Here is a 15,494-nt window from a genome sequence, read left to right as displayed (position 1 = left end):
CCAAAGGATTACAGGCAAGATCACACTACAACTACCAGTATAACTATGTTTATTGCAGCACAATTTACCATCGCTAAAATATGGAACCAACCCACATGCCCCCCCACCCAGTAGATGAATGGATCAAGAAAATATGGTACATATACACAATGGAATCCTATGCATCTATTAGAAGGAATGACTTAGCCCCATTCCTGAGGAAATGTAAAGACTTTGAAAATTTGTACTAAGTGAACTGAGCCAGACCTAAAGAAACATAAACTTTATGTTTTCACTCATTGGAAACAATTGGTACTTGTTTAGGATAGTCCTAGCAAAGGAGCACAACAGCTCGGTAGCAACGTATATATGATCAAATAAGATGATCCTAAGCAAAATGAACTACACGACTTGGAAATAAGTGGTTTATCTTTTATATTGTTAGTTCCAATGTACCATACGAAATTATGCCTTTTTCTTTTGTTTTTCTTCACCATGGTTTTAATCCTGATGTCACTGTAACTGACTTTTGTTACACTGGGTATTGCATGTATGTTTACTGGAAGTAGGGGAGGGGAACACCAAAATGGAGAGACAAAGGGTAAAAAGCAAACCAAAGCAACAGCAATACTTACAAGACAGTATGTTATAAACCAGCTGTACAAGTCGTAGGAGGGGGTGATGGAACCTGGGAAGGGAGAAAGGGGGAAAAAAACGAAGGAGGAGCTAAAAAGTTTCATAAGAAATATACTCACTGCCTATGTAACTGTAAGCCCCTCTGTACATTACTTTGTCAATGATAAGAAAAGTGTGACCCTTGGGCTACATTTGGCTGGCATCTACTGTTAAAATAGAAACTAGCATACTAGAACCGAAGTTGTAGTCATGCAGACTTTTTACAGGCCACAGTTACAAAGTTATAAATGCTTTAGTTGTAAAACAAACAGTTCTGTCAGAAGATTACATAAATCATTAAGAATAAAGCATGCATTCTACATTTATCAAATTGCAAAAACAAGTACAAAAGTATGTCAGTGATGCCAGGGACCAGTGGTTCAGTATGAGTCTAATAATCTTAGCTACTCTGGAAGCTGAGATTTGAAGATGGTGGTTTGAACCCAGCTTGAGCAGGAAAAATCCATGAGGCTCTAATCCCCAATGAGTCACTAAAAAGCTACAAGTAGAGGTGCAGATCAAGTGGTAGAGTGACATTGTTGGGCAAAAGAAGAAAGGGACAGCACCCAGACCCTGAGTTCAAGTACCAGGGAACAGAAGAAAGTATGTTGAGGAAATCATCCATAAAGTCCCAGATTAATTCTTATAATTTAATTTTTCTGAGATTTTCATCAGGTAGAATATAAAGATAGCATTTTAATAATTCAAATGAAACTGTTTTATTTATATTTATACATACTTATAATTGTAAAAACTGAATACACACTAGAAGAAATATTTATTTCCCAATTAAAAACATGCATATTAATACTATCACATCTTAAATTACCACACTTATTCACATATCCATCAATAGTGATTAAGATTATTTTTTCTATTTGGCTTCACCATAATTGTTTTGTTTTCAAAGTGGTAGTTATTCTGAAAAAGGTTAAATCGAATCTCACTGTAGATTATTTTTCTAAAAGTTTGTCTGTATATGTTCCAGTCCTGGGGCTTGAACTCAGGGCCTGGGTACCATCCTTAACCTTTTGTCCACAAGGCTAGTGCCTTACCACTTGATCCACAGTTCACTGTCAGCTTTTTTGGAGCTTCACAGACATTCCTGCCCAAGATGGCTTTGAACTGTAATCCTCAGATCTCAATCTGCTGATTAGCTAGGATTACAGGCAGGAGCCACCAGCTCCCAGCCCAGCCAGATATATCCTTCTTAATATGTCATCCCACACAGAAAACAAAAGGGCAAATGTGCTATGGTCCACTGGAATAGTCTCTGTTGTAGTTTTTTCCTGATAATGAACCAAATTCATGAGCCAGAAAGACTCATTATTCAAATTTAAAGCTGAGATATTTTCTTTTTCTTTGTGTCTACTTCTATAGAGGTAGGTTTCAAATGCAACATTCTACAATGGCCCAGACAGTACTGTGGGGCTCAATCTCCATGTCTCCCCTGGGGAGACAACAAGCCTCCAATTGTGAGGGACAGTCGGCTCTGCTTCTCCTGCCAGCTGGAGGGGCAGAGTGTGTCCCTGTCGGGCTAAGCTAAGCTGAGGAAAGGCTGCCAAAACCCCCGGTCCCAATCCCTCTTACATTTAAGAGCATACGCCAGACACGAAGATCTCGGAGAGCTGGTCCAATGGACTACCAACCTCAAAGGATTTTATTCAAGGGAGGGGTTTATATAACAGTAATGCAAGCAGGAAGAGGAGGGACTAACTGGGTATTAACAATTGGCTAGTGAACTGTCCATCACAGTGATGTCACGGAACTTCCTCTATGTCCGGAGACCACAGCCCCCCCAGGACCGGGTCTCTGGGGTCTCTGGCTGCCATGGTGGCACACGTGGCCTAGATGGAAATTGGGGCTGGTTTGCTTCTCTTCCGGTTGAAGCCAGAAAGGAGGCGGGACTGGCTAACTGGGCCATCCCCTCTTAAAGGCATAGCCATTCCCCACACAGTACTCTTCTGCTCTCCTTCTGCTTTTCTTTAAGATGATGTTCCCATTATTTAGAAATTGGCCCTGAGTTTAGTGATAGAATTTTCGGTAGCACAAAAAGATAGAAGACAGTTGAATTCACTTTTTATAATGGAATTAATTCCATCTATTCAGAAAAGGACTGATCAGGGAGCAAGATAGGGCTACTGAGAAAAATTTAAGGAAAAACAAAACTAACAAAATCTATGAGTTTTACTTATAAATGATAAAATATTGAGGAATGGTAGTGCAATCACCAAACTGGGTGTTGTGTTACAAGGTAAACAACTCAAGTTATAGATATAAAACTTACTAACCCACATCCTGATATAGCAAAGAAATGAATATTCCTGGACAAATTGCCCCAGTTAAAAATAACATAACGTGAGAAAGCCACACTGCCTACATTGCTGATATTAGTTTGTATCATTTTTATATGATACAAGAACACACACTGGATAGACATCTGCCTTTCCTTGACCTTGCCAGCTCTCAGCACAGCCATTACACAACATTGCCATCCCCATGGTGTAATCATCTCCCCAAGGTCCTACCTCTTAATATCTTTAAGTGACAATGATCTCAACACGAATGCTGGAAGGTACAAATATTCAAACCAGATCAAATAAACCATAACAGAGACGAAGATTACAGTGTCTATACAATGAAGAAATGTTAATCCATAATTTAAGAATCAACTGAGTAAGAACTTAGAGGTCAAGATGAAAAATATGGTGTACTAAATACATATTGAGGGAAAGATGATTAAATGTACTACCCATTTGATAAGTACAGTAGTGTCACTGAATGGAGCAGGAATTTTTTTTTGTTGTTATTTTTATTTTTTTATTTTTTTATTTTATTTTATTTTTTTTCTCAAATTTTTATTATCAAACTGACGTACAGAGAGGTTACAGTATCATACGTTGGGCATTGGATACATTTCTTGTACTGTTTGTTGCCTTGTCCCTCATGCCCCCCTCCCTTCCCCCCTTTCCCTCCCCCCCCCAGGTGTTCAGTTCACTTACACCAAACAGTTTTGCAAGTATTGCTTTTGTAGTTATTTCTCTTTTTTTACCCTGTGTCTCTCGAATTTGGTATTCCCTTTGAATTTCCTACTTCCAATACCAGTAAACATGGTTTCCAATATACTCAGATAAGATTACAGAGATAGTGTAGGTACAAACATAGGAAGGTGATACAAAACATTATCAATAATAGAAACTACACATACACATAGGACGTTGAAAGTAGTTACAACTGTGATATATCACTTGTTTCCATAACATGGAGTTCATTTCAATTAGCATCATCTTATGTGTTTCTAAGGGTATAGCTATTGGGCCTTGTGATGCTCTGCTATGGCTTGCCTAAACCTGTACTAATTATTCCCAATAAGGGAGGCCATAGAGTCCATGTTTCTTTGGGTCTGGCTCACTTCACTTAGTATAACTTTTTCCAAGTCCTTCCATTTCCTTACAAATGGAACAATGTCATTCTTTCTGATAGAGGCATAAAATTCCATTGTGTAAATGTACCACATTTTCCTGATCCATTCATCTATGGAGGGGCATCTGGGTTGGTTCCAGCTTCTCGCTATGACAAATTGTGCTGCGATGAACATTGTTGTGCTGGTGGCATTACTGTGATTTTGTTTGTGGGCTTTTGGATAGATACCCAAAAGTGGGGCTGCTGGGTCATAGGGGAGTTCTATATTGAGCCTTCTGAGGAATCTCCATACTGCTTGCCAGAGTGGCTGAACCAGTTTACATTCCCACCAACAATGAAGTAGGGTTCCCTTTTGGCCACATCCCCTCCAACAATTGTTATTATTAGTTTTCTTGATATATGACATTCTTGCTGGGGTGAGATGGAATCTCAATGTTGTTTTGATTTGCATTTCCTTTATGGCCAGTGATGTAGAGCATTTTTTCATATGTCTATTGGCCATTCTCATTTCCTCATCAGAGAAGTTTCTTTGTAAGTCTTTAGCCCACTTGATGAGGGGGCTATTGGTTCTTTGCAGTTTTGTTTTGGAAGAAGGTAATTTTTTTAGTTCTGCATATATTTTAGAGATGAGGCCTTTGTCTGTTGAATGTCCGGTAAAGATCTTCTCCCAGTCTGTGGGCTTTCTGTGTATCTTGAGAGCTATGTCCTTTGTCGTGCAGAAGCTCTGGAGTTTGATGCAGTCCCATTTGTCCAACCTTTCTTTGATTTGTAGCCTTTCAGGGTCTTTGTTAAGGAAGTTCTGTCCTGTGCCAAGGAGCCCAAGTGTTTCTCCTACTCCTTCCTTTAGTGTGTTCAGGGTGCCTGTTTTGATTTCAAGGTCTTTAATCCATTTGGAATTGATTTTGGTGCAGGGTGATATATATGGATCTAGTTTTAGTTTGTTGCATGTGTTGAGCCAGTTTTTCCAGCACAATTTGTTAAAGAGGCTATCTTTCTTCCAAACTAATGTCTTAGCCCCTTTATCAAAGATTAAGTAGGCGTAGTTCTGTGGGTTCATTCCCGGGTCTTCACTTCTGTTCCATTGGTCTTCAGGCCTGTTCTGGTGCCAATACCAAGCTGTTTTTATTACTATAGCTTTATAATACAGCTTGAAGTTGGGTATTGTAATTCCTCCAGCACTGTTCTTTCTGCTTAGGATTGTTTTTGCTATTCTAGGTTTTTTATTATTCCATATGAATTTCTGGATTGCTTCCTCTATTTCATCAATTTTAAAACAAAGATAAACTGGATAATATGAGACATTGAAATGTGTGAAATCTCATCTCTTCTTCCACCCAGGTATATGCCCTGAAGACAACCAAAAGAGAGGTGGTAGTGAAGAAATACCAATATCTTCATCAGGTATTCTGTCTTTATGGTCTAGAAAATGAAGTGGGAGACACATAGGGAGAAGGAAAACACCAAGATTTAATGGAAAACAAAGATAAGCAGAGCTCTTGCTAAACAGGAGCAGTTTCAAGGGTGGATCCAGCCCGGAGTGAGTTTTGTGAGAATAAGTTATCTGGAGGAAAGAGCTAGCTACCTGACTCTCAGGATCTTGCACAGCTTCTGAGACATATTAGTTCATACACAGAGGCAGAGTGCACAGGCTCTCCCTATATCCAGAATGCCTATTTTGATAGAAACCTCTAGGGTCTAATAAGCCCACAGTCCATGTGCAACTCTTCCAGAACAATGGGCTTCTTGAAGAGTAACAAGTGCCAAGCCTAAGCCTGGGCAGAGGTGTGTTTAAAATGATAGATGGACAGAAACACAGAAAATTAGTAAATGACTTAAGATAAAGAACAAAGATGTGAATGAGAAAACAGAAAGCTAAGTTTAAATACATGAAGCCCTGGGTCTGGTTCATCAGTAACACGTAAACAGAAAAGGCCAAAAGTGGCCCGGTGGCTAAATGGTAGAGTGCTTGCCTTAAGCAAACAAAGATCATGGGAAGTGGACAAAATGGACAAAAATAATTCAAGAGCAGAATATTTTTGTCCATTGTAATAATTCAAATGAAACTGTTTTATTTATATTTATACATACTTATAATTGTAAAAACTGAATACAGACTAGAAGAAATATTTATTTCCCAATTAAAAACATGCATATTAATACTATCACATCTTAAATTACCACACTTACTCACATATCCATCAATCGTGATTAAGATTATTTTTTCTATTAGGCTTCACCATAATTGTTTTGTTTTCAAGGTGGTAGTTATCTGAAAAAGGTTAAATCGAATCTCACTGTAGATTATTTTTCTAAAGGTTTGTCTGTATATGTTCCAGTCCTGGGGCTTGAACTCAGGGCCTGGACAAAATGGACAAAAAATAAAAACAGAGAAAGGAAGAGAGAAAGAAAGAAATGTAAGCTTAATATTAGGTAACTAAGGAAAGACAGTGAAACAACTTGCTTTTGACATTACACAGAAAGTTGTCAAACATGCATATTTTAAAAATTATCCTTAAGCTTAATGTTTATCATGTACTCCAATATGCAACTGTGGGAACCATAATACGAATTACAAGTGCCAAACTCGAGATATTATGTTGCAACTGACAATATCTACTTTAGAAAATCAGTATGTTCAGCAAGTAGAAGATGGTGTCTGATCTACATGGAAGAGTTTTGAACAACACCCAAAAAAGTACATTGGAAAAATTAATGGAGATAATAGGTCACAAACAGTAGTATAAATGGTAACTTCATATATTTGACTATGTTGAGACACTATCAAGGTCAGCACACAATCAGAATAACTGAATGTGTCTGTTTTTCACACAGCTATGGCCACAAAAGACCCCAAAGCAGATGACTTTCTGCTCAAAGAAAAAAGGGGTCCAGACCTCCAAGAGATGCTGACAGAAGTAGGACTGTCTGTTGAATACTGGTTGCCGAAGCTCCAGGAACACCTCGGTGTGACCCATGCCCAGGCCTTACAACACATAGACAGAAAGGAACTCCAGAAGCTGAAATTGCAGGTGCAGCATCCATGGGAGAAAAGGGCCCTGGAGAAGGTGATTGACTGGGCACGATCAAACAGTACATCCGTCTTGGAAAATTCACCAGTGCAGATGATAAAGAAAAGGCAGATGCAGGCAGAACAGAAGCTGCAGGAGCTGAGGGATTTGCTGTCAGCAGGAAAACACAGACAAGAAGAGTCAATGAGGAGAAAAGAAGCAGAACTCAGGAAAGAAATGGAGATCCCTGAAGAGTATTGGCCACCACCTGAACAGCCACTAAGCCAAGTTATGGAAAGCATACAAAAACAACTCAATCTCACCACGCAGACACTGTCCCACAGGCAAAACCTCCCAGACAGAGATCTGGTAAGAAGGGCATCTGGAGGGCTGGCCCTGCAGGGAATATACAAAACCAGTCACCAGACAGACCTAATGCAGAAGAGAGAAGAACTACTCAGTGTCCCTGAGGAATTCATTCTTCATGGCCCAGAACAAGGCACACAGATGGAATCTAGAGAATTTACATCTTCTCAAACAGAATCCATGTTCACTAAGATTGTAGAGACCTTGGGTTTCAGTGTAGCTGCCTCAAGCAAGGGTGAAGGTTGGGGATTTAGTTTAGAAGCTGGTGTGAATCAAAGCACACATTCAGAATCCAAGGACACTCAACAGTCATGGTCTAAGAGAAATTACTTCTGCTCAATGAAGTTCAGCTACATTCCCTTGGCCTCCTGCCACTTTCCAATGGATCAACTCCAGCTTTCTAAGGCTGCTTTCCAGGAGCTGAAAACCATTGAAAAACTCCTGAATGAGACTTCAGATTCAGACAGACTGCCATTACTGAGGCAGAGAACTGAAAACTTCTTCCTCAGATTTGGCTCCCATGCTAACCAAGGCCCCCTGCACCTGGGAGGAATCTACTGGTGGAAGGCCACTGCAGAGGGTTTCCAGAGTCACCAGCTGAATGAGGTGAAGACCCAGGCAGCAGAGGCCCTGGATGCTTACATAAGGGGCAGCTATAATGGCTTTGGAGTGCAAGTTACTGCAGGAATAGAGACTTCACACTCACATTCAAAAGCAATCACTCAGAGGAAAAGTCTGCAAAACCTCCAAACCACAGTCCAGTTATCAGTGTCCCAGAGTGGGGGCCCAGCAGAAGCAGATGGACTTCAGCAGTGGAAAGCTGGCCTTGTTGCCAGCAACCAGACCTGGCATGTCATTGACCGAGGGCTTCAGTTGGTGCCCATTTGGGACATCATCCTCTCCAACCACACAAGTGATTTTAAGGATCCTCTTCAATTGGCTTCCTGCTTGAAAGACAGTTACATAGCTCTGACTGGCCTCGCTGCCCAAATCCAGGGTGGAGAGGAAATACTGAGTGCTGGAAAGGAAGTCAGGGAATTCCTAGAGGAGGTGAAATCCTGGGAGGTATCTGATCCTGAGAAACAGCTTAAACAACTGATGGATTTCATGCAAATGTTGAGTCATAAAATGAAAGGATATGATACTTGGATTAAGTTATGCCTCACTGACCCAGATTTGCAGAATTTTCTGGTAAATACATTCGACTTTTGCAAAAAGTCACCCACATATAATACTAAATTTATTAAATCTCAGTTCCAGAGTCTTCTGGATCCTCACATCTACAAAATAAACTTTCCTCACACTCATTCCATCATGCAGTGGATCTACCAGGCAGAGGCAGAGACAGAGCCAGAGCGTGTGAGCATCTCCCAATTCTCTCAACTCATCAAAATCTTAAAGGAAATTAAAAAACACCTCATGGAAGTGAATGTCAAATCTGATTCCATGGAAACAGTGGAAGAAGCTCAAAGAAAGGCCACGTATGAGGTCAGCCTGGCTCTCAGCGACTTTTTAAATTTCCTCCAAAGAACAAAGCAAACAGACAAATACGTCTTGCTTTTGTCTATTGCAGTTGGGGGAGGTTACCAATTCAAAAATGGCATTTTTCATCATCTGCTCACATGTGATGAGTTAAACTTCCTATTGGAGGAAATGCCCATAGCCCTAAGTAAATACCAGGAGCTCCAAAATGGTAGCAACCACAAGGCTCAGGCATTCTTGTTGCTCACAGGTCTGAACACCACCACGGGATGCACAGCTGTTTCCCCAGAAGAAAAGATGCAAAGATTAGCCTTAATGAGACAACAACTGGGACAAACATTGACTAATGAAGTTGCACATATCCTTAGTAGACATGGCGAAGTGCACACTTGGGTAACCCTTGAACAAAATTTGAGATCTCTGATTGATGGAAATTATGAAAACATGAAGCCTTCATGGCAAATAGATGAGGCCAAGCCATTTTCTGAAACACTGGTTTATAAAGACAAACATGCTGATATACTACATACAAAAGAAAATAAGAATGAGGATATAATGAAAAATGAAGCTTTTCTAGATTTGCTAAAGCGTCTAGGCCTAGAGAATTACTACCCAAAAATGATGAGCAGAGCTAACTTCCATCTCATCTACAAGAACTCTGTATATAACACCCAGCCCAAATCAGAACAGGAACTTCCCTTCTATTTCCTGCAGAAGCTACTGGTACTAGACTGTGGTCTCAGATACCTGGATTTCAAAAATGAAACAATCTTAGAATATTCAGTCAATACAAGTACTTCCACTCAGGAAAATGAGGATTTGGATCCCTATGAAGGTTTCTTTGAAGATAATGATAGTGTTCCTAAACCAATGACCACTAGAAATAAGCCAAACATTCACCCAATGGATATCCAAATGGCTATTTATCACTGTGCAGATAATCTAGCCAGACAATATATTTTAGCCAAACTGTCCATTTGTCAGTTTGCTCTCCCCCTTGTTGTGCCTAATCCTTGCACTTCTGAAATTGAGTTCTCTCTCTGGTCTCTCAGAAAAATTAGGAAAAGCTGGCAAACAACAAGGAAATCACAAGGGAAAAAGAATAGCTACAAGAACCAGCAGATGTGTCAGGTCTCTACCTCCATCGTGTCCTTCATTAGAGTTGGAAATAGCCTCTCTGCCTCCAAATCTCAGATCATGAACTGTCTTCTCAGTAAACGCAAACATGATGTGTTTTTTCACAGACACTGCAGAGCCAGCAGCAAAGACTGTCTCCTGATGGGGGGTGTGGTGGAAATCTGCTGGTTCTGTCCTGGGGGGGAGGAAGAGGACACATTTGACAACTGTGTGGCCTTCACTAATCTTCATGGAGATGCAAAGGAACATAAGAGGCAGCTTGCCTTCCTTCAGGAGATCTCTTCTCTCATTGTGGTCCTCATGTCAGTGTCTGATGACAATAAAGAAAATCAACAAATGGTGCGTGATCTGTGGCAGTCAACAAAACCTTTAATTTTTTTATTGGATGACAAAGAGAAAACCATGGCAAACAAATCTGAGAGAAGAGCGAAAATTGGCATTAGGAATAGAAATGAGGCAGAATTAACAGAGGAGCTCAAAATGACCATCAGACATTTTCTAGAGATCTCTGACACCGCTCTTACTTTAGAAGACTGTTCTTTGATTGCTCACAAAGAAGGATTTCTTCTGGATGAAAAACAGAAAGACTGCAAAGAAGCCAAGGAAAAGGCACAGGTTATCATGGCGCTCCTGGGAGAAACAAACTTATCTCAGATAAAAGAAAACTTTCTTCCTCTTCAGGGACAGCTGTGGCAGCTTTGGTGTAAGAAGGACAAAGAACTCTATCAACTGAGAGAAAAGGGAAATAAGAGCATTGAGCACCACAAAATTGAGATTGAGACTGAAAAACAAAGTATTCGCAAGAAGCAGTTGGAGAAAGCAACTAATCTTAATGATGTAATGCGGTCTGTCCTCCAAATTCTCCAACATTCAGAAATTCACACAAAACTCTGCTTCTTACAGTGGCTGGGTTTGTTTTTAGAAAACCTCACTGCAGCACATTTGGAAAAATTGCACGAGCACCAAAGATATTTGTGGTCACAGATAAAAACAGAAAACCAAAAGGCAAAAAAGAACAACTCCCTGAAACTGTGTGAAAATCAGATAGAAGCCATCTCCAAAGAAATTCAAGACTGTACCTTGGGAATTGAGCAAATTCTCAGAGAAATCGGCCAGCTCTATGAAGCCCTGGAAGAAACTTCTTACACAAGAGGGAATCTTTTAATCTACCTTCCCCAAATTGCTGCAGACCTGATGCTATCTGGAGTTCCCATTGAGCTGATGGATGGGGATGCCTCCTATGTGCCTCTCAAGTGGGTGTCAGCTGTGTTTGACAAGGTCTCTGAGAAACTTGGAGACAAACGGATCTTCATTCTCTCTGTCCTTGGTCTGCAGAGCTCAGGGAAGTCCACCTTGCTCAATGCCCTTTTTGGCCTGCAGTTCACTGTCAGTGCCGGCAGGTGCACCAGGGGCGTCTACATGCAGCTCCTCAAGGTGAAGGAGACATTCACAAAAGAACTTGGCTTTGACTTTCTGCTGGTTGTAGACACAGAAGGACTTCGGGCCCCAGAACTCAATAACAAATCTCAGAAATGGGACAATGAGCTGGCCACCTTTGTCATTGGGCTTGGAAACTTGACTATCATCAATATTTTTGGAGAAAACCCATCAGAGATGCAGGATATACTACAGATAGCTGTCCAAGCCTTTCTGAGGATGAAGCAAGTCAAAATCTCCCCAAGTTGTCTCTTTGTCCACCAGAATGTGGGAGAAGTGGCAGCTGAAGACCAAACTATGGAAGGAAGGCGGCGCCTAGAGCAGAAGCTAGATGAAATGACAGCACTAGCCGCTGAACAAGAAGAGTGCTCACATATCACCCGCTTCAGTGATGTCATCAAGTTTGATGCTCAGACTCACATTTACTACTTTGCTCACCTCTGGGATGGCAATCCCCCAATGGCCCCTCCCAATCCTCGCTACAGCCACAATGTCCAAGAACTGAAACAGAAAATTCTTTCCACTGCAAAACAGGAAGTCAAGGGAAGCATCCTGAAGATATCACATGTGAAATCCCAAGTTCAAGATCTGTGGAGAGCCCTGGTGAGTGAAAACTTCATTTTCAACTTCAAGAACACCCGGGAGATCATGGCCATGGGCAAACTGGAAACCATGTACAACCAGTGGAGCTGGCTTCTACGGAGCAATCAGCTGGAACTGCAGAACAGGCTGACCAATGAGGTTAAAAATGGAAAACTGCTGACGCTCCACACAAGCATAATTGCGGGTCCCATTACAAAGGAATATGAAAGTATCAAGCAAGCATTTCAAAAATATTTTGCCGAAGATCCAGATAGCGAAATAATAATTCAATGGAAAGCAAATTTTGAAAATAAGTTAGTAATCCTCAAAGACACACTTGTTTCAGACACTAGAAGAGAAATCAATGAGCTTATTGCCCTTAAGAAAAGTCAAGAAAGACTAGATCAGAAAAAAATAGGTTATGAAACTGAATTATTAAAGAGGAGTCAAGAGTTAGCTTTAACTCTAAAGTGTAAAGAATTGAGTGAGGAAGATTTGCATGATATATTCAACCAAGTTTGGAAAAACTGGGTCTGTGATGTATTATCTAATCTCCCTGAAGTCACAGAGCCTAACATTGAAGTGGACTGTGAAAACATCCTTTTGGACCATTTCAAAAGCGATAAACATATTAGGGAAAACCTAAACAGATATACTGGAACAATATTTGAGATAAATTTTGACAAACATGTCCAAGTGAAGAAAAAAATGTATGTTTGGTCAAAGAGTTTAGAGGCTTGTGACAAAGAATCCGTTCATGTGACTACAAAACGAATTTTTTCAAGATTTCAGGAAGTTGTGAATAACATTGAGAGGCAAAAGCGTGATTACAATCGCAATGATTATCATGAAATCCTGAGATTAATAGAAGAAGAAGTGAAATCTGACCCCAATGAGAAAACATATACATTTACAAGCAAGTACATCACTGACTTATCTTTGCATTTATTCCATAGAGCAGCAGAGATTTTTAAGGAAAGGCACAGGGCATTCAAGGCAGCAAATGATCCTGTGAACTACCTAGAAAGCAAGAAAGAAGAATTCTTCCTGAGTTTCAAGATCTCCTGCCAAGGAGCCACCTCCATCACAACATTTGTTGATTTTCTGTGGCAGAAGCTCACTCCTGCTATATCCAACACCATATGGGGGAAAATGCCCCCCAAAATAGCCGAGTACCTGCGATCTACCTGCCCTGCATTCAATGGAAATAGGGCAAACCTGGAGAAGCACATTCTCATCTCTCTGGCAGAAGAAGAAAACTTTGATAAGTATTGGCAATATATTCATGATCCAAAATCGTTTTTTAGCAGCTACATTGGAAACCATATTAAACAATACTGTTTAAATGAAGGAGTGTCAAAAATAAAAACATTTTTTTCAAATAAGTTTAGGTGACATGAAGACTGCCATCCTCACTGCCATTCATGAGTCCACAGCAATAGCTAAAGATAAAGGCAGCACTGCATCTGAGTGGTTGGATTTGTTCTGTAATCACCTGGGGAGCAATCTGATCTTTCCACGAAGAGATTTGGTAAATATTGAACACCAGGAGATAAAAGATACTGAGTTTCTCAAAGAAGCCATGAGTAAAGATTTGGATCCAACAATGAAGAAAATAGAAGAGCAATTCTCAGGTCTGCCTATAGATAAGCTGGTTCCTGAAGTTGAGAAAATCCTCTCTGGACATCTCTGTGGCTGCTGGAAACAATGTCCCGTATGTAAAGCAATTTGTACTAACACAATCCCTAATCATGACGGCGACCACAGGGTTCCCTTCCACCGTCCTCAGGGTGTCATTGGTATAAAGTGGTATCAAACAGACCACTTTGTCATAGATTGCTGTTCCAGTTTAGTAGCCAGTGATTGTCAGCTTGTTTTGAGAGATGACTGGAAAATCCCCTACAAAAACTATCGGCAAGCAGGAGGAGATTTTGCCACCTGGAGCATCACCCCAGATTCTTCTACCCAGCCATACTGGAAATGGTTTGTATCACACTTCAGGTCAAAGCTAGGAGAAAAATATAGACTCAGATTTATAAAGAGAGGTGAAATTCCCAAGGAATGGATGCAAATCACAAAACAGTATGTGCTTAATAACTTGAAAATATAGCACTATTATATGACAACGAAAGGATCCCCATATCTCAGAAATAAAAAGTTGGAGTACCTAAATTATCCTACATTACTTCTTCTTTACAAGAACCTTCAATATTTTCTTAATTAAAATTCAGCATGAAAAAATGAATTTTCCTTAGAAGGACTTAATTTCTCTCTGCTTTGATTCCTTCTTATTGGTGCACCTTTCTTTCACACATGGAAGTGAGATCTAAATAATAAAGATATATGAAATTGTATACAGTTATTAAAAACATTTATAGGGTCATATGTATATATACACAAATAGACTAAATGATTTTATACTCAGGGGAGGATTCTAATGGTGTAAATCCTCTGAACAACACTCTAACCCTTCAAAAAATGAACATCAGAAACATGAAATATATTTTCTTGAAGGAGAAGGGACAAAGGAAGAGAAGCAGACCAATGGAAAGGAAATGTGGATAAATACACCTATTATATTCAATGTATTTTTGTAAAAATGGATACTTGTAACTTGAGGATGAACATGGAATTGACAAAGATGGGAGAGACAATGGATGCTGTGACACTGATCAAGATGCATTATACTCATAATCTGACTTAATGAATTTTATATATTTCCTTTGCTAGACTACTTAAAGTACTAAAAGAAAAGAAATTATAGAAACATCAATGTATGACTAAACAAATATATTATTAAAATAAAATCCATTTATAAAACACTTCCTACTTCCAACAATTGGTGAATATTTTGAAATAATGTCTCAGGGAAGGTTTTGTTTTCTTTTATATTTGTACTAGAACTTGAACTCAGGGCCTTCTACTCTGGCTCAGCTTTTTCATTCATGGCTAGAGCTGTACAATTGAGCCATACTTCCAGTCCAGGATTTTTTTCTGGATAATTGGAAATGGAGTCTAAGCTGGCTTTACTGTCCAGGCTGACTTCAAGCTATAATCCTTAGCTCTCACCTCCTGAGCAACTAGGATTACAGACCTAAGCCACCAGTGAGTGGCAGAGAAGTTGGTTTGTTTTGTTTTGTTTTTGGTCTTTTTGTTTGTTGGGTTTTTTGGTCCTGGACTTGAACTTAGGGCCTGGGAATGGTCCCTGAGCCTCCATTTTCTTCAGGCTATCAATCTACCACTGGAGAAACAGTGTCACTTCTGGCACCTTCTGAGTAGTTTATTGGAGATAAGAGCATGTACTTTTCTGCCAAGGCTGGGTTTGAACCACAATCCTCAAATCTCAGCCTGCTTACTAGCTAGGATTACAGGCATGAGTCTTCAACACAAATATTTTCTGAATGA

At 40.0% G+C, this 15,494-nt stretch overlaps 1 protein-coding gene across 1 annotated transcript in view; it reads left to right on the top strand.

Annotated features, from left to right (window-relative positions):
• Positions 1-14,434, top strand: part of LOC125361543 (interferon-induced very large GTPase 1-like) — a 28,558-nt gene extending 14,124 nt beyond the window's left edge. The window contains 2 exon segments of the mRNA XM_048360073.1: positions 6,910-13,469; positions 13,471-14,434. Of these exon segments, the coding sequence (XP_048216030.1) occupies positions 6,912-13,469; positions 13,471-14,199 (7,287 nt within the window). The 5' untranslated portion in view covers positions 6,910-6,911 and the 3' untranslated portion in view covers positions 14,200-14,434.
• The last annotated feature ends 1,060 nt before the right edge of the window (positions 14,435-15,494 follow it).

This window comes from Perognathus longimembris, chromosome 13 (assembly GCF_023159225.1).
Source record: "Perognathus longimembris pacificus isolate PPM17 chromosome 13, ASM2315922v1, whole genome shotgun sequence".
In the NCBI taxonomy this organism is placed as follows: Eukaryota; Metazoa; Chordata; class Mammalia; order Rodentia; family Heteromyidae; genus Perognathus; species Perognathus longimembris.
This window is presented reverse-complemented; position numbering and strand designations above follow the sequence as displayed.